This window comes from Lepidochelys olivacea (genome assembly GCF_965140295.1).
Source record: "Lepidochelys olivacea isolate rLepOli2 genome assembly, chromosome: 3".
Taxonomy (NCBI): domain Eukaryota; kingdom Metazoa; phylum Chordata; order Testudines; family Cheloniidae; genus Lepidochelys; species Lepidochelys olivacea.
Genome location: NC_140413.1, coordinates 159,047,751 through 159,070,658, shown reverse-complemented (window position 1 = coordinate 159,070,658; position 22,908 = coordinate 159,047,751). Strand labels below are relative to the sequence as shown.

The 22,908-nt window shown below is 42.0% G+C and overlaps 1 protein-coding gene across 6 annotated transcripts in view; it reads right to left on the bottom strand.

Annotated features, from left to right (window-relative positions):
• Positions 1-19,178, bottom strand: part of TMEM63A (transmembrane protein 63A) — a 38,806-nt gene extending 19,628 nt beyond the window's left edge. For 2 of the 6 annotated variants that reach the window (XR_014710756.1, XM_084622691.1), the window contains exons 1-10: positions 19,061-19,178; positions 14,873-15,151; positions 13,857-14,051; positions 8,374-8,453; positions 6,950-7,010; positions 5,379-5,416; positions 3,835-3,977; positions 2,047-2,098; positions 578-686; positions 75-145 (exon numbers count right to left, since the gene is read on the bottom strand). Coding sequence is in view for 5 of the 6 variants with exons in the window: in XM_084622691.1 (XP_084478817.1) it covers positions 75-145; positions 578-686; positions 2,047-2,098; positions 3,835-3,977; positions 5,379-5,416; positions 6,950-7,010; positions 8,374-8,453; positions 13,857-14,039 (737 nt within the window). In the remaining variant the exon portion in view is untranslated. Of the gene's footprint in view, positions 1-74; positions 146-577; positions 687-2,046; positions 2,099-3,834; positions 3,978-5,378; positions 5,417-6,949; positions 7,011-8,373; positions 8,454-13,856; positions 14,052-14,872; positions 15,152-15,778; positions 15,872-19,056 lie in introns of those variants that run through there. The other 4 variants (XM_084622693.1, XM_084622692.1, XM_084622694.1 and 1 more) reach the window with 4 other exon arrangements.
• Between the last annotated feature and the right edge of the window lie 3,730 nt (positions 19,179-22,908).

Sequence of the window (22,908 nt, the reverse complement as noted above, 5' to 3'; positions counted from 1 at the left end):
CTAGTTTGGATAGTTAAAACTGCCATGACATTGCTTTAAATCCCTTTCCCTACACACACTAATTCTTGCCTTACATGAAGTGGTTTTCTATAGCCTCCTTCTCTGCATTTTTGGGAAGGCCAGTTATAAACAGTGTGCGCCTGACCTGTAGAAGAAAAAAAATCTCAGTTTCTCACAACAACCAGAAGGAAGAGAGCCCAAAGGAACATGGGCTGGGGGCGGAACCTATGACACAGCACATCAAAATATCTTTACTAAATAAACAAACAGAATGGAAAACAGAAGACCAACTTCTGACTTCAGTTGGTGCTACATCCACTTACAACAGCACTGAACTTGGCCCTATATTGGCAACAGGCCAAAACAAAATCTCAGGTGTGTTTTTATTCCTCTTGTGATTTACTCTACCTGGTCTTTCTGGCTGTGATTAGAACCTATTATATTAGAGCATTTACCTTTTATGGATTCATTCACATCTATTGACATTTTGGCAGAGTGGGAAAGTATTTTTGTATTTGATTTTTCAGCATTTTCCCCTTCAAACGTGCTGCATATTTCTCTGAGTAAATGAACTTACTGTGTTTTCCTCTTTATACTTGATGTACATGGTGTGATGTCTCATGAAGACAAGAGTCAAAATCAGGTAAATAACAGCAAAAACAGTGTGCAACCAAAGAAGATTGTTGCTGTGGAACATAACATTTAAGAATATTAGAAGTGAATGGAATTTAGAGCCACATTTGCATGGGTAACTATTAAAATGCTATTAAGAATACAACAGTTCATCAGGCATTAGGGTAGGAAAACTGGTCTCTGATTGGCTGATAGCTGGTTTTGCCTATGCAGGTATCTGATCTAACCATGTGACTTACCAGCCCATTATTTAGAAACAGCAGCTCTCCAAAGAATGCAACTATTCTAGGAGCTCCACATTTTTTGGGTAGCCTTTGAGCATATGCCTTCTTGTCCAGCTGTGTATAGGCACACTTTAACATACATCTGATTTATAGACAACTTTTCTGTAGATATTACAATTCACTGCATTAAGTAACTAGCTGAATTCTCCATGACCCCAATTCTTACCCAAATCTAAAACATGATTTTGGTTGACCAGAAGAATTGAGAGAAACAGAATGACTTATGGTCTGTATTAGGTTAATAACTGACCATTTGAGGAAAGATGAGTGAAATGGAATGAAATAAAAAAAATAATACACATAATAATATACATATCTAACGTAACAGCATATGCAACCTTAACTCTGCTGAACTCCCTTACTGTCTGTGTTTGTCAGCCTCTCTTTCAAAACTTACATAACAAAATGTGTATTGTCAACAATCTGCTTATCTGTAATAGGATCAGTAATTAAAATATGGTTTCAAAGCCTCTATTTGAAGACGGATAAGACAGACAGATTTCTATACTTTAAACTTTTTTAAATACCCATTTATAAGTATTATGTTGCTTAAAAAATATAACAAGTTGTCAATTACCCTAGCTGGACATTTTAGGAATGGGATTTTTTTTTAAGATGAGATCAATACATAATAGAATTATGTATGTGTTTAGTCATCCAACTATTTTTATGGCATTTCTGCAAATGCATGACTGATTTTAATAGTCTTCTCAAGAGAGACAGGCACATAAGTTTGGGGTAAGAAAGAATTTTAATTAATTAAACCATACATTCTATTAAAACTGTGAGATCAAAACAATACTGACAAGTATGGTCTCTTCTAGCGTGGAAATTTCTGCCAGCAACATCTATTATTCAAGGGAAGTATATGGTCTAGTAAAAGCAGATTTTAGAAACCAGGACTCCAGGTTTCTCTTTCCCGCACCTTAACTGTCTTGCTATGTAGCCTCAAGTGAGTTGCATAACTTCTGTTTCAGTTTACACACCCATAAAATAGCAATAAATAATAATATCACCATGCATGTTGTAAAACGTAATTAATATTTTTAGGACCAAGGAAAGCCTCAGAAAGGCATAATATTTCTAGCAAATATAAAATATAATCTAATACTTTCCAACGTTTACTTACCCAGTTTGTAAATTTGCTATAGTTGTTCTCCCAAAACTATAAGGATCTTTATCTAAAAAAAGGACAACACATGGTATATTTATCTGGTGCAGCATTCATATGAAAAGTGTAAGGAAATAAAATATAAAACTTCAAAAAGAAATGTATTTATGTTTATTGTTAATGTTCATCACATTTAATGTTAATAAATAGACATAAATAGACATAAATAAATAAAAAGACAGATACTTAATGCTGGCCTAACCATGGTTTTATTTTAAAATGGAGTAAAAGAAGAAGAAGAGATATTGCATTCAGCCTGCAAAGGGAAACAGCAGCTAATTTTTTAACATTTGGACGTTGGATATCTACAGGTTTGCAAAAAAAAAAAATCTGTTGGGGACTAGTCCAATTTCCCACCTTTACTGATGTTTTACCTCAAATATTTGTTCAAATTACAGAAACTTATTATTTCTACAACTGTACTGACAGCATCACTAATCGTGATAACAAGGAAGTAGACAATCCAAAGAAACTCTGGTTTGTCAGGGAAAAGAAAGAAAAAAAGAGTAATAGCATTTCTGGAATACAAAAAATACAACCCCATGACTAAGGCTCCATGTTTGTCACAGAAATCATGGATTCTGTGACATTCCGTGACCTCCATGGACTTCTGCAGCAGCCTGGTGTGGCTGGCCCAGGAGCTGCCTGAGCAGCTCAGACAGCCCCTGGGCCAGTTGCAATGGCTGCTGCTGGGACAGTCTTGGGCCCCTCAACCCTCCAGCAGCAGGAGTTTGGGTGTGGGGGAAGGCTCAGGGCTGGGGACTGGGGTACAGGGCAGGGGAGAGCTCCCTAGAAGGACAAACAGGAACTCCCCTTCCCCTAGCTCCATGTGCTGCCTCCACCCACAGGCACCACCCCTGCAGCTCCCATTGGCCGCGGTTCCCAATCAATGGGAGCTGAAGAACCGGGATTTGGGGCGGAGTGAAGACATGTGGAGGTAGGAGCTGGGTATGGAGCCTGCCTCAGCCCCATCAACCTGCACCCACCCAGGCCGTAACTTCGTACCCACCCCCACAAGCACCCACGGCGCCCCCAGGTCTCCCCCACTCCAAGTTTTAGTCAGGGGTATATAGTAAAAGTCATAGACAAAAATTCACAGCCCGTGAATTTTTGTTCACTGCCTGTGACCTGTCCATGACTTTTACTAAAAATACCTGTGACTAAAACGTAGCCTTACCCATGACCTTCCACCACAGGTTGGATAAAATACTTAATCACATCACAAGGTTAGCTACTCTCTAAACCACCAGAGCAAAAAGCACCATGAACATACAAAAGTGACAAATTTTTGTCCACCTAGTATGCTACACATTGTGGCTACTCAGAACTTAATGCAGCAGCATGACCAGAACTTGATCCTCCTATTCCAAAAAGGACAGGCCCCCCTGCCACTTGAGCTAAAAGAGAATCTCTGTCAGCAGTAGAGGGCCTGACACAGTTGAGCAGTTCCAACTCCACCCAATGGAGGGCAGTAGTGTGCATGCACACACACAAACACACCCATATTACAATATGTTTGTTGAGTCATACAAACATAGAATTGCTACACAAGAACAGGGAAATAAACCATGTTGTCTGTCATCCTATTTCTGACAGTGGCCTTTGCCAGATGCATCTAGCTGCATAGTATTACACTGCAGACTGGGGGACTACGTTTATCCAGTTTATCACAATAGGAGGTATCCTGAAAGCTCTGACAGTAACACAGAATACATCCGTCTTCAGGAGATAAAAAGATTTTCTTACCAAGTAAGTCACCTGAAAGATTGACAGGCAATATGATACAAACAGACAAAATGCTGACAGCAACCAGCAGGCAAATGATGTGGCGCTGAAAGGCGAGGTAGTGCATGGCATCATCACCACACTTCTCACGAATCTCTTCGTCGCTACACCATGGACAAAAAGGCAGCAGGTCAGTCCGGATGCTTTACCAGTTGGATTGTGCTTATAAATACTGACTTCTAAATATGCCCTATAACCTCTACCTTCTACTAAACTCTGAGAACCGAAAGACCAATATGGGGTGGTTTATTGTAAATGTGAGAAACAAGGTAGGTGAGGTAATATCTTATAGCACATACCTTCCACCAATAAAAGTTGGTCCAATACAAGATATTACCTCACCTACCTTGTCTGTCTCATATCATGGGACCAACACAGCTACAACAATACTGCAAAGAAATAAAAGAAATGTAACATTTTAGTATTAAAAGGATCTTTATGCTGATATTAATAATCATTAATGACAGGTTATTCTGAAATCCAAATAGGCATTTACAGCAACATTCACATGTATATCTTCAACTGAATACACAGCAAAAGACACAGAGAACTAGAAAAATGCTTTGTGCCACCAAAGGGGAAGAAGGGATTTTATTTTGATTGCCTTCTACTGACCCATCTGGGGTATGGAATACACAAAGAATGAAACTAGGTCAGCAAAATTCTGTTCCTTTGGGCTGGCAATATTTTTGCAAGTAAAATTCTCATTATCAGCCTGGAAAAAGATGGATAAACATATTTTGCACCTACGTTGCTTTTCCATGCCAGTTTTGCAAGACTGAATTCAACTTAGACCTTAATATCTGGGACGGGGCTCCTACAGCAGAAGTATACTATGCCCCAGGGAAGACTGAGGAGGAAGGTGACTACAGGTTAGTCTTAGACCCACTCCCAACCAATTAAGGAAAGGCACGGAAGAGCTTTGCAAGGAACCACATTTACTGTCAGGAGGACAAAAATCAGTCCAACATGGGTTCTTGGGAGGGGGAGAATAAATGAGAAAAATGGAGGACAACATGGAAAAGGAGCCCCAGAGAATTCCCTATTACCCACCCTCAACAATTTCCTTAAGAAGATCTGTTTACTCAAATAGGACCCCCCCCCAAAAAAATTATGATTTCCTAGGCATAGGTATGAAGAACCAATATCAAATCTTTAATATTCAAGTACTGAGAAACTGTTCCGGGGATAGACCCATTCCCTCTTTACTGAAGCCCCCCTCGTGGGCAGACCTCTGTGCCTGCTTAGAGCCCCACTGGCTTTACTGGGGGTCTGCTTACATGGTTCTCTTTAAAGAATGGGAGCTTACAATCCTAGACCTACCTCATGCTCCCAGACTTCAATGGGAGCCAGTTTGGGCTCATATACTGTCAGTTCTATCCCTACGCATTATGCCTTGATACAGTCTATCACTTTCCATCTTTGAAACTGTCTCCCTATTTTAAAATTATGTACACATCAGAAAAAGTAAACCATGGCTTACTGTTTCTGCTTCATGTACTTACTGCATTCGAAAGGCAGATGTCATCCAGGAACAAAACCCCTAGAAAAAAAGAGAAAGTATGTTAGCTTCTAAACGTTGATTGCTTCCAAGAGACAATAGTGTCTGTAATCTTTACAATTAATAGGAGTGTTTAATATAAACTAATCTCTTACTAGATTAAAAAAAAAAGCTGCTAAATTGGTCTTGATAATTTCAGGGCATCATATGCCATTTATAGTCTATAAACACAGAGAACATATGCTGTAAACTCATCCCAAAAATCAGTTTACAATTAGCAAAACATTAGAAAGTCCAAGGGATGAATATTCAAATAAGTAAACAAGTGCAAAATCTTAGATATGATTTTAAGACAAATATATAGGTGTTAGTCCCAATCCTGTTCCCATTAAATTCAATTCAGGATCAAGTCCCATAAGTAGAACTGGATTTAACTAGTAGTTTCAGAACAAAACAAAAAAAAATGTAAAGACCTTTCAAAGGTCCCTTACAATTTTAAATAAAATCCACATGGAAGAGTCCTACATAATTTAATAGGGATGAAGCCAGTCTTTTGAAGACCTCAATCTTAACCATCTATGAAGAAGGTAAAAGAAAATTACATCTTATTCATATAAGATTTTGAACCATCCTTTAGAATTTTATAGAAGAGATAGAATTCTCTATTAAATTTCATATTAGGGTTCAAAAAGCTACAGAAAAGAACTTCTTTTCTAATAAGTTCCCTAGGCCTTTTCCATAATAGAATACTCCCAAGCTAGAGAAATATGTCTTTATTTAACAATTTAAAAGAAAGTTCCTCCAGAGCGGAAGAAAGATTTAAAATAAAACATATTAAAGAGCAATCTTCAGTTAATAGCAAGATGCTCAGACAGTGATTTAGTTTCAGGGATTTTTTTTTTTTAATTAAGCAGATGCATCTTTAAAACAACATTAAAACAGTAACATTGCTTGGACAGCACCCAAACATAGGAGGACTGAGGCACTTTGAATCATAGCTGTTTAAAGAGTTCCTCAAAATCAACGGCCATAAATGAGGCCAAACTAAAATTTGGCCTAAGAGTTGTTTTCTTTCTCTGTCCAGCTTGGCCACCAACTATATATGGCCTTATTACATGATTTTCCCATATGTGCCCCAATTTCCCATTCTGTAAAACGTGGATAACACCACCAGGTACGTTGAGAGGATTAGTAGGCAACATTTGCCAAGTGCTTTGAACATAAAAAATACGGTGTAAGTGTAAATTAGTATTTTATTTCTTCAAAATATTAAGACTATTATTCCTCTCTCAAAAATAAAAAAAATATTTTTAAGTGACAACAGGATGTTGGTTTATAACAGTGTTTATAGAGGGCTGGAAACAAGATGCCATAAAGCATAAAGGTTCCAGTATAAGCACACCTTTCATAATGTGTTACTGCGTCCTAAATTGGAGTTGTAGAGATTGCCCCTTAGCAGAGTCTAGTTATCTAAGCTAGGTGCAAGACTGAATTATGGCAGATTCCATTGTACCTGCACATTTTTACATACATACATACACCAAAATGCTTCATGTGTCTAATTCAAATACTGACACTGTCATATTCAGGATCATGTACCGACGAGGAAAGAGACAATGGGCGGTATCTTGATTCACTAAAACACAAAGAAACATTTAAGTGACTATGAAAATGCTGCAGTTACTCACTAGCTCTTAAACCAGCTTTTACAATTCTCAAGTCATTATGTGAGGCAACTTGAACAGAAAGTTATCTTTTTTCCAATATTGTAGTATATAGAATTATACTTAATTACAAAAGCTTGTCCTTTTATTCAGTGTTCAAAAAGGAGGAAGCATGAGCTTTGTAAATAAAAGAGCATGTAACTGAACAAAAAAAAAAAAGGATGGAATACTTCATGGGACACTAACGTTAATACAATTTAAAAAAACAGGTAATCTGGAACCTGGTAGGACCAATTCTGCAGGCTTCATCCCTGCACAAACTCAGGCTTCAGCTTTACCGGAGTTCCTCCTGCATTCTTCTCCTCAGCTCAGACCTGTACTGCAACATTACAAAAGCTGATCTTCTCTCCCCATTTCCTCTCCTTTACCCCACAACAGTTTCAGCCTCTTAGCTCAGATTCCCCCTATAGCATTACAATAATTCCTCTGGTTCACCTCTCTCCCAGGGCTCTACCACCCAGCTCACTTAGCCATTAGAGAGTCTGGTGTCTTCAATAAAATAGGAAGTTACTGTTTTCAGTTTGTTCTTGAAAAACAAAATTATTTCATAACTAAAACACACAAAATGCACATGCCCTTCCTACAGATTCATTTGGGGGTATGTTATATTATGCTACCACTGCTTTCAAGGACAAACGCAACAGTGCTCAAGTTTAACCCCACTTTCCAAGAATAGTTAGATCACTAGTTTCTAAGTGTCCTAAAATGACATCAAGAAATTTAAAATCATAAGATCAATCCAGCTTCCATTAAAATCAATGCCAAAGCTCTCACTGACTTCAAAGAATGCAGAATCAGGTCCTTTGAGCCAGGACAAGTTCTGTCAAGAGCTGCATCCTTTATGTCAGCATGGGAAGATCTTGGGTTTGAACCCAGCTAAAAGTAATAGCTCACATTCTTATTAGTGCTTCTGCTACAGAAATACAGTGTAAGTGTGCAGATGACATGTTAACAGACTTGAGCAGCCTATTGCTTTTTCTTCTTCCTGCCACTTCCTTCACCCATGAGAAGTGAGAAAGATTCTTAATGACAACTGTAAACACACAGCTTTATTTACTGACAGTGTCCTACAGTGAGAGACTGTTGGAAGGAGAGGTGTGTTTCACACAGTGAAGTAAGGAGAGAATTTTAAACAGGAAAGTAAGTAAAGAAAAATACATGATTACAGTAACACCTTATTTACGCAAAGTTCAGTTACCTAAAATCCCATTTATCTTACTTAATTCTCTATCCAACAGGTTTCAACAAAGAGGACTTGGCTGTGCATCATTTTACCTTTCAGTTTCCGATATCAAGGCAAGGCGACCATAGTCCCAGAATCTCTTCCTTATAATGGAAAACGCTAATATTAAAATCTAGAAAATAGAAATAAAAATCCTTGATTTCAATTTCGAAACTGAAAATACCTTTCTTAGAAACAGACTTTACTGTATCAGATTAAGCCAGTGGTCCATCAAAGCTGGTATCCCATGTCTGTGATGTACTGGGTAAGAGATCCAGTGGCCACAGTGCCACAAACCAATTTGTTTGGGACTACAGAGTCAGCAGGCCTAGAACTCCAGTCCTCTTGCTCTCTTAACACAGGCCTGAAGTTTTAGCTAAAGAAAAATCTCTTAACTAGACTTGTATTAATGTTTATGTTAGACTAGGAACAGTTCTGATACAATCCAGTGGCAGGCAGTATCATACATGCACATTAATCAGTATGTTACAACTAAATGTTTCAGAAGAAGCTAAAACTTTCATAATGGACCACTACTATTATTTAACAGTGCCCAAATGTATGATGAACACTTCATACTGGCAAGTTTTATAGTGATGCAGATAGTTGTGGTGGGAGGAAGTCCATCTGCAGGTAAAGCCTGAAATCTGCTTACATCCCCCTCAGTGTAGATAATTACAATCATTATTATGGCTCATAAAAGCCATCACCAAGGCCCTTTTTAAATCCTGCCCTTAAATTAACTCCTTTGTAGCAAGACAAACAATTAGGACCATGCAAGTTAGAAAACAAGCCATATTTCATAGATTTACAGAGAACTTTTGAACGAAAAATTGAGAGGCAATCAGATAGGAGATGGAGTCCTTATTAAAAGAAGTCTGCAAACATCTCTGTCACAAACAGAGGAACACAGGAGTTGTCAGATGAATTCAGGCCATTGGACCTTCAAGTCTGGCATCCAGAGGCAAATAAGTGATAGCTGGATAAAAGCAAAAATGCTCCATAATGTGCCTGGCTCACAGTGCAATGCTGTTCATGGAGGGAGAAGATACCTCCCTGTCTTCTATGGAAAGCAGCCCAAAAGCAAACACTCAACATTTTAAAAGTCAAGTGTCAGTATGAAGTACAACTGTACCCAAAAAATGGCCAGCACAGAATTCTACAGTGTGGCTCAAAGTCACCTTTCCTTTTAATAAGGACAAGTCCAGGATTAAGTACTTCACATTCAAACTGGCACCCAGGCACAGCATTGCACATTGGACTGTGTCTCCATATTGAAAATGAAGATGGCCACTAGTTGTTCCATTGTGTTTTATTTTATTTTAAACAAGTTAGGGGTGTCCTCTGGGTTCCTAAACAATTGCCAGCATGGCCTTCAGATGAGCAAATTTTGGACTACTCTTCAGTACAGTTTCCTAAACTCAGTAATTGGATGATTCCTTGACTCTCACTTTACCACTAGGAACCTCAATAACCAAGTCTGTTTGCCAGTTTTAAATTTCTTTTCTTAGTGGCTTAAAACTGTTTATTTAAGATATTTTAGCCAAATTCATCCCTGGTGTACATCCTTAGCCTTCGCTGGAGATTCATCAGAGATGCATTTGATCCTCTGTGTTCAACACACTGGCTGTTAACTTTCACTGGAAAACTTGTTCCCAAACAAACCTCCAGAAATAATAGAGTTAAAATCCCTTACAATTCTGCTTATTTCTTATCAGAGGCTCTTAAATGAAACTCAGCATGCAGTCAACAAAAGTTATGCTCCTACTTTGGAGGAGATGAAAGGACAACAGTGTTTTAGGTCAATCCTAGGTTGCTCTTCATTGATGTTCTAATCTACTTTGCCACTTTCCAAAGCAGATCTGGAGCTCTCCTTCTTGGTTGGAGACAGGCTAGTGTTGTGTCTTTTCAAGCAGCAATGATCTTAGCTTGGGGGTGGGGGGGTTGGAGTATGCAAGTCAAGCATTAAGAACTGTAGCCTCTGCCCCTCATTATCCTTGACCAGATTATCCCAACAGGAACATGGTGAGGATAAAGGAGGTAGCAGCTTTTGGTCAGTGGACAGGGATGCTAGAGTGTGGAACTTGCACACACAAGTTTCTACCTCAGCCCATCCTCCTCTACTTCCAATAGTCAACATCTGGGAAACATTTATAAATATTAGACATGCCATTACAAGTGACAAATGAAAGGAGTTACAGCCGGTGTGGAGTGATATAAATCACTTTATTATTTTTAATCCACTTATTTAAATCAGGGTGAGGTTTTTTAAGACTAAATTTGGAAATTTTTGCCATTGCAATTTTAGATTAAAATACAGAATAAATTGAATTGTAACACTGGTTGGTTTGTTTTAAAACTGCTACTGCTGGTAGGGTATCATATTTGAGTTCTACAAAACTTCTATAAACAAAAAACAAAATACTGAAAGTTAAGGCCCAGACTCTGCAAATATTTAAGCGGGAACATAATTTTACTCATACGAATTAGTCTCACTGATTTCCAGTGGAATTATTCGTGTGCTTAAGGTTAAGCATGTACATAAGTGTTTGTGGCATAAGGAGCTAACATTTTATTTTTATTAAAAACTTTTTGTGGCATAACATCAAGCACTTCAAAATTCCTTCAGCGTTAACACTAAAAAGTTATTTAGACTTCTAATCCATTCAAAATGTTATTGTGAAAAATACATCAAAATTTTCAAAAATATTTTGGCACCTATGGGTGGCATTTTCAAAAGCAACCAAGTGACTTAGGAGCACAAGTCCCAACGACTTCACACTGCAAACCCTAATGGAGAAGTGCAGCCTGGTCAAAGCATTTAAGCTTTCTTGACTAGAGGAAGCTCAATAGATTGGAAGATGGTGCTGGTTAGCAAATAGCCTACAGCAGTGGTCTCCAACCTTTTTATGCCCAAGATCACTATTTTAATTTAAGGGTAACCCAGGATCTACACCACCCCTTCCCTGAGGCCCCACCCCACTCACTCCATCATCCTGCCCCCTGTTGCACGCTCTCCCCCACCCTCATTCACTTTCACCAGGCTGGAGTAGGGGGTTGGGGAGGGGGTGCGGGCTCAGGCAGGGGGTTGGAGGGCAAGCTCTAGGAGGGAGTTTGGGTGCAGGAGAGGGTACCTGGCTGCAGCAGAGTGTTAGGGTATAGAAGGGGGTACATGGTGCTGGCTGAGAGGGGGGTCAGGGCTGGGGCAGAATGTGGGTGCAGGAGGGTTTGTGGGGTGCTGCTCAAAGAGGGGGCTCAGGGCTGGGGCAAGGGGTTGGGGTGCTGGCTCTGGGAGGGGCCTGGGGTACGGCCTCCCACCGGGCAGCACTTACCTTGGGTGGTTCCCGGTCGGCAATGCAGCAAGGCTAAAGCAGGCTCCCTGCCTGCCCCAGCCCCACGCCGCTCCCAAAAGGGAGCAACATGGCCCTGCAGCCCGGGGGGGAAGGGGGACAGACGGACGTGGCTTCACACAGCCACAGCTCCCCATTTCCAGCCAATGGGAGCTGCGGGGGCAGTGCTTGCAAGCAGGAGCAGCACGCAGAGGGAGACCCCTGCCCCTCCCCCTCCCCCCGGCCGCACTGGCCGCTTCTGGGAGTGGCTTGGGGCCAGGGCAGGCAGGAAGCCTGCCTTTGCAGCAGCCATGCTACACCCCCAGAGATCATGATCAGCTGGGAGATCCTCTAGGATCGACCAGTCAATCGTGATCAACCAGTTGATGACCACTGGCCTACAAGGTATTGCAATCAACTGTGTTTCAATTATGTGCTGTTCTCATAGTAAGGATGCCAATGAGCCCTGGATGTCACTTTTTCAGCATAGATGAGCATTTTAAGTATATTTCTTAACAGAAAAAGAAAATTAGGTAAAATCTGAAATTCTACTAACAATTAGGAAACTAGTTAAACAGGGACAAAATATCCACTTTAGCAATCTGGCTAGTGAATCTTGCCCATATGCTCAGGGTTTAGCTGATCGCCATATTTGGGGTCGGGAATGAATTTTCCTCCAGGGCAGACTGGAAGAGGCCCTGGAGGTTTTTCACCTTCCTCTGTAGCATGGGGCATGGATCACTTGCTGGAGGATTCTCTGCTCCTTGAAGTCTTTAAACCACGATTTGAGGACTTCAGTAGCTCAGACATAGGTGAGAAGTTTTTTGCAGGAGTGGTGGGTGAAATTCTGTGGCCTGCGTTGTGCAGGAGGTCAGACTAGATGATCATAATGGTCCCTTCTGACCTAAATATCTATGAATCTATGAATTTAAAAGCTATAAAATAGGAAGAAAGTAAAAACCTAGCTATCAGTAAATAAATTATTATTTAAATTAAAAAAACTGATTTTTTTTTAAAAGAAAAACCCCAGACATGATTTTTAAATCATCTCTGGTCCCAGCATTGGAGACAGTGGCCTTCATTCATCAGGGGCACAGCAGTGACAAACCTCACAATGAGAACACCCATTAATTTTTTTCTAAGTTCCTAATCCATAATGCACAGAATATAGTTATTATTAATTCCTCTGAATGAATCTGAGTTGTTCAGGCTCAAGATCATTGAACAAAACTAAAGACATGTACAGAAAACAAATTAACAACTTAGTCCCTGTAAAATAGGAAGAGGTGCTTCCTGAGTTCTGGCTATGGCAGAGGCCATTCAGTCAGTCTAATGTCATAGTCATATGAGATTAAAGGAGCTATTGGGCCAACTTTTTAGTAGGTAGAGGTCTATTTGCATGTACAAAGCTGTGAACATCTGCACACCTACACTTGAGTGCAAACTGAATAGTTCTGTGCAGTAAATCATATGTAGATGTTCAAGGAAATTTCTTCCCAATTGTATTTTAGGCCTCTCTTTGAAATTCTAGCCCCACGCCTTGTCATCTTGTTCCTCCTTCTTCTAGTCCAGATTGTTCTGTACTTTATTTTCTCCGCTGCTTTGTACACTCTAATTTGAAGGGTCTAAAGTGATAGAATTTCCACCTTCTGGTTCCTTTAGGAGATTATTTCACCACCTAATAGGAAGTTTTTCCTTAATTCAGTAACCGTATTCAGCATTAGCTTTTTTTTCTTGAGAAATCTTCAAATGCCAGCTGACCCTCATATCACATAAGAATGACCAATAGGGAGGAAGGATGCTCTTGTGGCTAAGGCACAGAACCAGTAGCCTACAGTGTTATTCCTGGTACTACCATTGACTCAGTGCATAACCATGGCAAGTCCCTTAGCCCCTCTGTGCCTACTGATCAGAATCCCATCACATGGCTATTGTGAAGCTTAATTCATTAATATTTGTGAAGTGCTTTGGAGTTCCCTGATGAAAGGTGGTTCAGAAGAGCAAAAAGCAGGACAAATGAAACTTAGGAGGTTGCTAGAGAGACAGGACTGCAAGCTGGCCTCATAAAACATTTCTGTTCTAAAGATTCTGGGAAACAAATTCCTCTTTACTAAATTCCCATCAGACAGCGAGAGTATTCTAGACAACACTGAGCTTCTGGACAGGCCAGAAGTATTACAGCTGCAGGAGTTAAAAAGAAAGCTTACCAAAAAGCAAGTAACATCAAGCAGCAGGACAGTAGGGATTCCACCAAAAGTTATTCCTTGGAGCACAGTACTGCCCTGTGCAGTGCTGTAGCAGTAAGTTTTATCCGGCGAGACAGAACTATTTCTACTCTGGAAGTAGACTAGATGGGAATGTCCAACATCCAGAAACAGGAAAGGAAACATCTCGTGTCTCCTCTGAAAAAGGAAGTGAGCAGTCACATTAACAGCCTGCCTAATGGGTCAGGAGACCCATATTAGTGAAATGTATAAACAGAACAAGCATCCAAATCAGGAACATCCCAGTGCAGAAAGATTCAAAAGGAAGTGTCCTCATACAGAATGAATATTTTACCATCATCCCCAACACCACTGAGAAAAGATTTCGCAATAACTCCACTGAGCAGCATCTGTTACCAAAATATTCTTTGGTGCAGGTTTTCTATCCATGTACTCTAAACATCTAACAAAACATAGGCCTCTCAGAGACCAGGCATCAAAGCTCAAATGCTTAAAATACAAGTGCAATCTAAGGAAGGTTGCAGGAGTCCAATGTGTAAATTTTGCTATTCTCCCATCTAGAATATTAAAACTACTAAGTATTTGAGCTCTGATTCCTGGAATGACATAGGAAGTTAGCTATTCCAATGATCAGTGATGGTTTGAAGGACTTTGTCTTCTATTGAGGACTCATGGACATATGAGATTGTGAATTTTAGACTTATCAAATGTAAATGCCTTGGAACTTAATAAAACTGACTATAAATTCCACAACAATATACAAAACAAACCTATAACAGGCATCAGTCTTTTTAAAGAAGTTAGAGATTGCTGGCTGACAGGGTAAAGTATTAGATATTCAATATCTAATAAGAAAGAACTGTGCATGTTTCCTAGTTCTCTACTTTCGTTCAATTATGAATTAAACTGCTCAGTTAACTTAGCAACATATGGAAAATGGCAAAATTATTTCAGTCATACAAAGGTGTCTTTACAAGCGGAAGAAATTGCTCACTTACTTCTGGGTTTGCTGTTTTTAAAGTTTATTTTCAAATCTTCTAAACCTGATTCCCAGTAGCTCTCAATTACTTGGAATAAAAGATCATCATATGGAAGGTGTCTGTAAATGACAAATTCATAGGGAGAATACACCCTAGAGAGCTCAATTTCTTGGGAGCAAAGATTGCAAGTCTCTGAACCCGTACTGAGGACGGTAACATCCAGTACATCCAACTGCAAGCATATACTTCTCACAAAAGTATTTCCCAGATTTGACAAAGAAAACACTGCTCTGGATGCTGAAAGAAACAAACAGAAATTATTCCTTTCCCCCCCTACTTCGTTTTCTTTGTTTAGTGCTGGTGAAAGGTCCTGGCTTAACAACCCTGGAGAAGACTTCAGTCTTCTCTATAGAGCAAATACAGCATGAGCAGAGGCAATGCAAGCTTCCTCTTCTCTCTTAGCTATATACTCCACCCTGGCCTGAAGGGAACATTCTTTGGGATGTTACCCGTTATTCTGATTTTTCTTTTTAAATGTGCATCTGTGTCCACTAGGTCCTTGATGGGGACCTCCAAATTCATTGCATACAGTCCCTTTAACAACATTCATCTTGTAATGATTTTTAGGTCATTACAAACTGGTATGAATTTATACTGGTGGCCAAAAGGTTAAAGTCTCTATAGCACAATATCAATACTCAGAGCCTCCCAGTACCACCTTATTATAACTTTAAACATTAGTACTATCGCCTGACCCATGAGCGACAGATGGTCTGCAAGATACTGTCATGCAGACAGTAAAATGTACAGCATTTCAGAACAAGTGACTTTTAGGCCCTAGTTCTAGTAATTCTCTATTGGAGTTTGTAGGCCCTCAGTCCATCACAGTGCAGTGGTGTCTTCAACAGGGAGAGACGTGATTACCTCTGTTCCGGATCGTCAAATACATAAATGTGGTCTTGAGTAGCTTTAAGAATTCAAGTCAGAGTGTAACACTGTCATGGCACAGGAGACAGGCTGGATTGATTTAAGAGATCAAAGTGATTTACATCACTAATTTTAATCATGAAATAAATCAGCAAGCCAGAAACCTTGATTTAAATAATCAGTTTTAACACTGTTTTGCATTTGTACTTTTTAGTTATTTTTCTAAAGTAAGGCTGATTTTAATTGGTTGGCAACCATTAAATCTAGTTGATTTGCAACTAAATATAGCCTTTACACCACATTACATATCACTTTTTTTTACTAACCAGGAAGATACACTATATCTATATACATTTCTTTAAGCTTATAGCTTAACACATTTATTCAGATTTTTACTTTTTACATTATTTTACATTTTAAATTACATTAAAAAATTGTAAGGTAGCCATCTAGCTGCTCTCATCACAGGAAACATGAGTTTTCTGCCATGAGATTGTCCATGCTCCTACAAATTGAGATTTGATGCTTGACAGAAGGAAGTTAGAGCATTTTTTAAATTTATTTTGGGAATGAGTGCTACGGCAACTGTGAAGAGTACCTGTCTAAATTAAAATAAGATAGTTGGTCTCATCACAGATCGCAACCACACTGGAAAACTTGCCTGTTTGGAAACAATAGCTAGAAGGAAGACCAATGGAGATGACAAATATAATGGCACCTCCCACAGGGATTCCACTGGGGGTACTGCTGCAAAGATCAGAATGAGGTTTGTGACCTTGTATGGGGAATGTGATTGCTGGTGGAGGTTTAGGCACCATCTCTTTTATTTTCACTGGGAATCTCTGCTGGGTCTGCTGATCTGTCAGACCCTGAGTCCACTGGGTTCTAGAGAGAGGGGGCTGGCAGCAGCTCTGAAGTACTTCTCTGGAGAGCTGCAGTTTCTGCACCTTTTGCTAACTTCTCCAGTCTTGCCTGCCTCCTTTGCTGCCCGGGCAAGGCAATCCCATGGGGAATGGGCTACTGAGATGGTGCCTGCACCTTGCCCAGCAAAATCAGTCTCTCCTTTCCTACCCCAGGAAGTGGGGGCTGAGACAACCCCACACAACCTGCACTGTGAGGGGAAAACTGCTCTCTGCCCATGGAGCTGGGCGAGCTCCAAAGGGGTGGAGAGCAGGAGACACAGACCTCTCCTTTTACCTCTGGCTTTCTCGGCCTAGCTCTCTGCCCGGAGCCTGTCGGGGCACCAGCCACTCCAATGCCTCAGCAGGGAAAGCAAAGTCGAGGGGACAATCTCCCCAAAAGGCAAACACAGCCCCGGTTGTGGCTGGGGATTTGATGGACAGTTCCGGATATGAATGGCTCACCAGCAATTAGAAATAGAAGGCTGGAGTCTTCCTCTGAAAACCTGGGGCGGGGCAGGGCAGGCTGGAGAGGCCTCCTGCCAAGCTCTGTGGAGATAGAAAACTGGAGGGAACTGCAGGGGGCGGGGCATTCCCCTGCAGCTGGTGACTGATAGGGCTGGCTCTGCCCCAAGCTGCAAGCAGGCCTAAGCACCTCAGCCCCAGTGAATTGTGGTAAACTTGTCTGTCCTTTCTGGGCACTGGGGAACTAGCGGGGAGCTAGCCTGGGTCCACACTACAGAGTGGTCATGTTAGCAGCTGACCAATTGCACTAACTTGAACATTAGCCTATGCCCTCTGCTAGGCCAGTCAACTTTAGTCAAAAGCACCACTATATTCAAGGTAAGGGTTTTTGTGTGGCTGGGCCTCGAGCTGGGGCCCCTGCAACTCCTATCAATTTTGTAACCAAGACAAGCCCACTGAGACTATCTCCTGCAGAGGGCAGTAGGGAGCCAGATCTGTAGCCAGTCAGTCAAGTCCAATGATGTAGTGTTTTTACCAGGAGAGCCCAAGTTTTCTGCCACGATGAGTGGCTGCATAAGCAACTAAAAGTATGTATATTTGCATACATTTTTCTGTGTGTCTAAAAACCAAACACATTGCTAATATTTCCTTATGCTTTTACCTGCCCTAGAGAGACAAAGTGGGTGAGGTAATATCTTTTATTGGACCAACTTCTGTTGGTGAGATAGATAAGCTTTCAAGCCACACAGAGTTGACCTGAAGAAGAGCTTTGTGTGGTTTGAAAGGTTGTCTCTCTCACCAAGAGAAGTTGGCCCAATAAAAGATATTACCTCGCTCACCTGGTGTCTCTAACATCCTGAGACTAATACAGCTACCTTTACCTGCCTTGCCAGATGACCTGGAGCTGGTTGTTGGTGGAGTTCAGCAGCAATGGAAAAACACAAAACTCCCCAATGCATGCCCAGAAGCAGCAGAAAAAAAACAGCAAATCTGGTATCTGCCCAGCTAGAAGTATTTGTAGTTTCCAGGGGCTTTATTTCCTATATAGGGAATAGGACTATACCCAGAGACTGACTTCTACAAAAATGGCTCATTGTACATACACTACTTGAGATCCACAGAATTTCACAAAAAAAGCTTGTTAAAATGGTGTGAACACACACACACACACACACACACACACAGAGTATACACTGATAATACTAAAGAGCTTCTCCAAAGTGCTGTATGTTGACCAGTTAATCTACACAACACTCCTGGAAGGTAGGGACATATTACTGTCCCCATTTTACAGATGGGAAAACAGAGGCTGCAGAGAGGAGAAAGGTCTTGCTCAAGATCACAAAGCAGGTCAATGGCAGAGCCAGATTAGTGCTCAGGGATTCCTAGCCCCTAACCCCATATTCTGTCCACAGGCCCCTTTGCTCCTGATCCGCACAATACAGTGGAGAGAGGGCCACCGTCCTCCACCAGCTCCCCGTGGGCCGGAGAGAGGGTCCAAGCAAGGCATGGAGGTGGGCTGGGCTCTCAGCACACGCAATGGGTGGCTGGTAACAACCAGGAACGGGGCCTGGAGAGCGGCTGGCCCTGGGTCTCAAGCAGGAACTTCCTGCAGGAAAACTCTTCTTCTGGCTTCGATCAGCCACCGCCACCACGCACCAGCCTGCACGGACACCGCACCGCACCGCGGTCAGGCCCGCAAGTGGTTCGGGGCCTGGAGGGCGCGGGGTTGTAGGCAGGCGCTCAGTGGGTCTCCCTCCCGTAAGCTGGGGCGCCTCGTAAGGCCGGAAGCCGGCCGGCCGGCCGGCCCGCCCAGGACTGGACCGTCCCCAGCTGGAGCTGGGCTCCTGCTGGCAGCTCCCAGCACGGGACGTGGCAGCCCCGGGAGCTTCCCAGCCGCCTCCCCATTACCTACAGCGGCGCCTGGCTGCCCGCCCGCCCGCTGTCTCCGGCCGCTCTGGCGAGTTTCTCCTGCCCCGGGCAGGGGAGGCGTCCGGGGCCCAAAAGTAACAAAGTCAAAGCAACAAGTACCGGGAGCCGCGCATGCGCCCCCGCCCACAGCAGCAGCAGCGGCGCCGAGCCCGGCCATTGCCCGCCCCTGTGGCCGTGCCGGGTGCCTGCCTGCCCCGCTTGGAGCCCCTCCTGCCCCGACCCCCTCTCCGCGCTGTGCTCATCTGAGCGCTCCCCGCGGACCGCTTCTTAGTGCCCTCCCTAGACCTCGCTGTCCGCTCGGAGCCCCTCTGCCCTTCCCGTCCCCACGGGCCACTTGGTGCTCGCTCCCCCCCGTGCCCCACAGTCTGCCCTGGGCCCCCTGGCGCCTGCCTTGCTGCTGTGCTGCCCGCTCACTGCCCTGTCTGTGTCCCTCTGTGGCCCCCGCCACTCCTTCTGTGTCTTCCCTTGTGATGAGGGACCCTCTCTGTCTCCCCCTCATGCATTTCTTGTTACTTGTGGTTTTCACAAAGCTGAAATGGTAGCATTGTCGAGAATATTGCAGAAGAGGCAAAAGTATTCAATAAATATTTCTGTTTCATATTCGGGAGAAAAACAGGATGTCCAGTTTTACCATGGTGATTAAGCACTTTCCACTCCAACAGTAACTCAAGATGATTTTCGACAGCAGCGGCTATTAAAGTTGGACATACTTAAATCAGGAGATCCTGGTAACTTGCACCATGAGTTTTAGAAGAGCTGACTGAAATGCTGGCTGGACCAATACTGTTCATTTTCAATAACTCTTGGAACACTGGGGAAGTTTGAGAACACTAAAAGAAAACTAATGTTATGGCCAGTATTTTAAAAAGGTAAATGGGATGACCTGGGTAATTTATAGGCCTGTCAGCCTGACATTAGTCCTAGACAAAATAATGGAGTGGCTAATATGGGACTAGATTAATAAAGAATTAAAGCCAGTCAACATGGGTTTGTAGAAAATACATCTTCCCAAACTAGGTATCATTTTTTTACAAGATTAGAATTTTGGTTGATAAAAATCATAAAAGTAATAATGTTTATATAATACTCTTAGACGTCTGTAAGGCATTTGACTTGGTTGGTACAGTATGATGTTTTGATGAAGAAACTTGAATGATACAGAATAATTGGCAAACATTAAAAACTGGCTAAGGGACAGGTCTCAAAATGTAATTGTAAACGGGAAATCATCATCAACGGTGTCTGTTTCTAGTAGGGTCCAACAGGGATTGGTTCTTGGCTGTACGCTGAAAAAAATATAAAATCATCACTGATAAAGTTTGCAGATGACACAAAGATTGGGGTTGTGTGTAAGTAAACTGGAAGGTCAGTGATAAAGAATAATCTGGTTTGCTTCGTAAAATGGACACAAGCAAATAACATGCATTTTAATAGCACCAAATGTGAAATCATACACGACGTAGGAGCAAAGAATGTAGGCCTCACTTAGTAGATGAGGGATTCTAAGCTGGAAGCAGTGAATCTGAAAAAGATTTGGGGGTCATAGTGGATAATCAGCTGAACATGAGCTCCCAATGCCACACGCTGGCCAAAAGGACTAATACTATCCTTGGGTACATAAACAGGGGACTCTCCCTCTGTATTTGGCACTGGTGCGACTGCAACTGGAATATTGTGTCCAGTGCTGGTGTCCCCAGTTCAAGAAGGATGTTGATACAATTGAGCAGGTTCAGAGAAGAGCCACAAAAATGATTATGGGATTAGAAAACATGCCTTAGATGAAAGACGCAAGGAGCACAATCTATTTAGCTTAATAAACAGAAGGTTAAGGGATGACTTGATCATATTTTGTAAGTACCTACATGAGAAACAAACATTTGATAATGGGCTCTTCCATCTAACAGACAAATATATATAGTAATACAATCTAATATCCGGAAGTTGAAGCAAGGTAAATTCACACTGGAAATAAAGTGTAAATTTTTAACAGTTAGAGTAATTAACCATTTGAACAATTTACCAAGTGTTGTGGTTCATCCATCACTGGCAATTTTTAAATCAATAGTGGATGTTTTTCTAAAAGGTATGGTGAAGTTCAAACAGGAATTATTTTGGAGAAGTTTTATGGCCTGTGTTACACAGGAGGTCAGACTAAATGATCACAATGATCCTTTCTGGCCTTGGAATGTATTAGTCTATGAGACAGTTGCAGTCTCCCTCCAAATTTCTTAAGATTTCCCCACCAGGATTATCACATCTGCAGACACAGCCCTTAGGAACCAGATTCATAAGGCATTTGCTTCCTGAGAGCTTACTTCAAAGCCACCTCTCTCTGTCACTGAGAGTGCTCAGGATTCTGATGCCACAGGCAAACCTGCTGTGGCCGAGAGCTGCAGCTCTCACAGTAAAGCACAACCTGGGGCTTACTCCAATTACCCCATTTTGGCATCTCCAAACAGTCATGGGACCACAGAAAACCAGCCAAGCTGGAAGCAGGAGTGCTTGCAAGTCAGTAGGGGGCACTCTTCCCTCTGAGGCTGAGGCTGTGTTCAGTGAATGTCCTGCTGGTGTCAAGGGATGCGGTGCTGCGAGAAGGGCTGCGTTTTCCAGACTGAGGCAGAAAATCAAAGTTCGGATAACTGGCAGTTCTTACAGACCCCGCATGGTGCTTGTTATTAGGATTCCATGACACATGGGCTGGCCACTTTCTAATTCAGGAAGTTACATTTTGCTTACGGGTGTCAGCTCAAAATTTGCCTCTGATGTTTATCATTGTGCCCCTGCTTAGCTGTACTTCTCATTGAAGAAGGGCACTTTAACAAATGCCCCTCAGTCTTTTGCTGTGGCTGCTGGGTCATTTGATGAAGCATGAGTGGCCTCTCTGAAGTCCTGCTCCTGCTTTGAAGCTCCCTAGTGAACACAGTTGCAGCTTTTCCCACATGGATTTATCATCTGGAAGATGTCCATACTAGTTAAAATAACAGCTCAGAATGGTACATACATAGTAATCTATATTGGGAGGGGGTTGATGAATTTAATTCTTTTCTGTGTATTTTTGTGTGGAAGGGGAACATGTTCCTAATTGTCTGGGGGCAGTCCACAATTAAACACGTTGTCCCATGGTGTGAAAGCACTGTTTTCTGAATCCAGCACCCTGGCTCTGACCAGACTAGAGCACATGGGTGTCGTTAGGAGCCTGATAGTGGGGATAGCTCTCCTGGTCAGAGCTCTGGGCCCCACTTTACCCACATACTTCAAGAATAGAGAATGCTGATCAAAGGTGCAGCAGGAGCAGCCCTCAGTTGTTAGAGCACAATGGGACACTGTCAGTCTAGCTTGGGAGGAGACAAACTAAGAGCTAACCAGGAGGAGGATAAACCAAAATGGAAAGGAAGAGAGATATGGAGACAAAACTGGGAAGCACAGGGGAGTGAATGTGAAACAGAGGCTGGATCTCCTGAACCACCACTGCAGTGTATGTAGGGATTAATTCTGCTCCCAGCTACTTAGTGGTTAAAATAGATTGAAACAAGATGGGGAGCTCTCTTTGCTCCAGCCAAGGAGGAGGAGCTGTGGAGGACCTCTTCTCAAGTCAGGGAGAAGAGGGAGGGCTACACTCCACTTTTAACAGAGGAAGGAAGGCTGTTCCCCCACATCTAACTCTTATGGTAATTGCTGGATACACATATGTGTTTGCCCCATGCCTTCCACATAAGTTTAATCACTGTACGTGAGCTAAAATAAAGTTAAATAAATAAAGGTGCAGTTATGTAATCATTACACTGTACACTGATATCTGTAGATTTAAGATATATTTAAAGGGACACACAC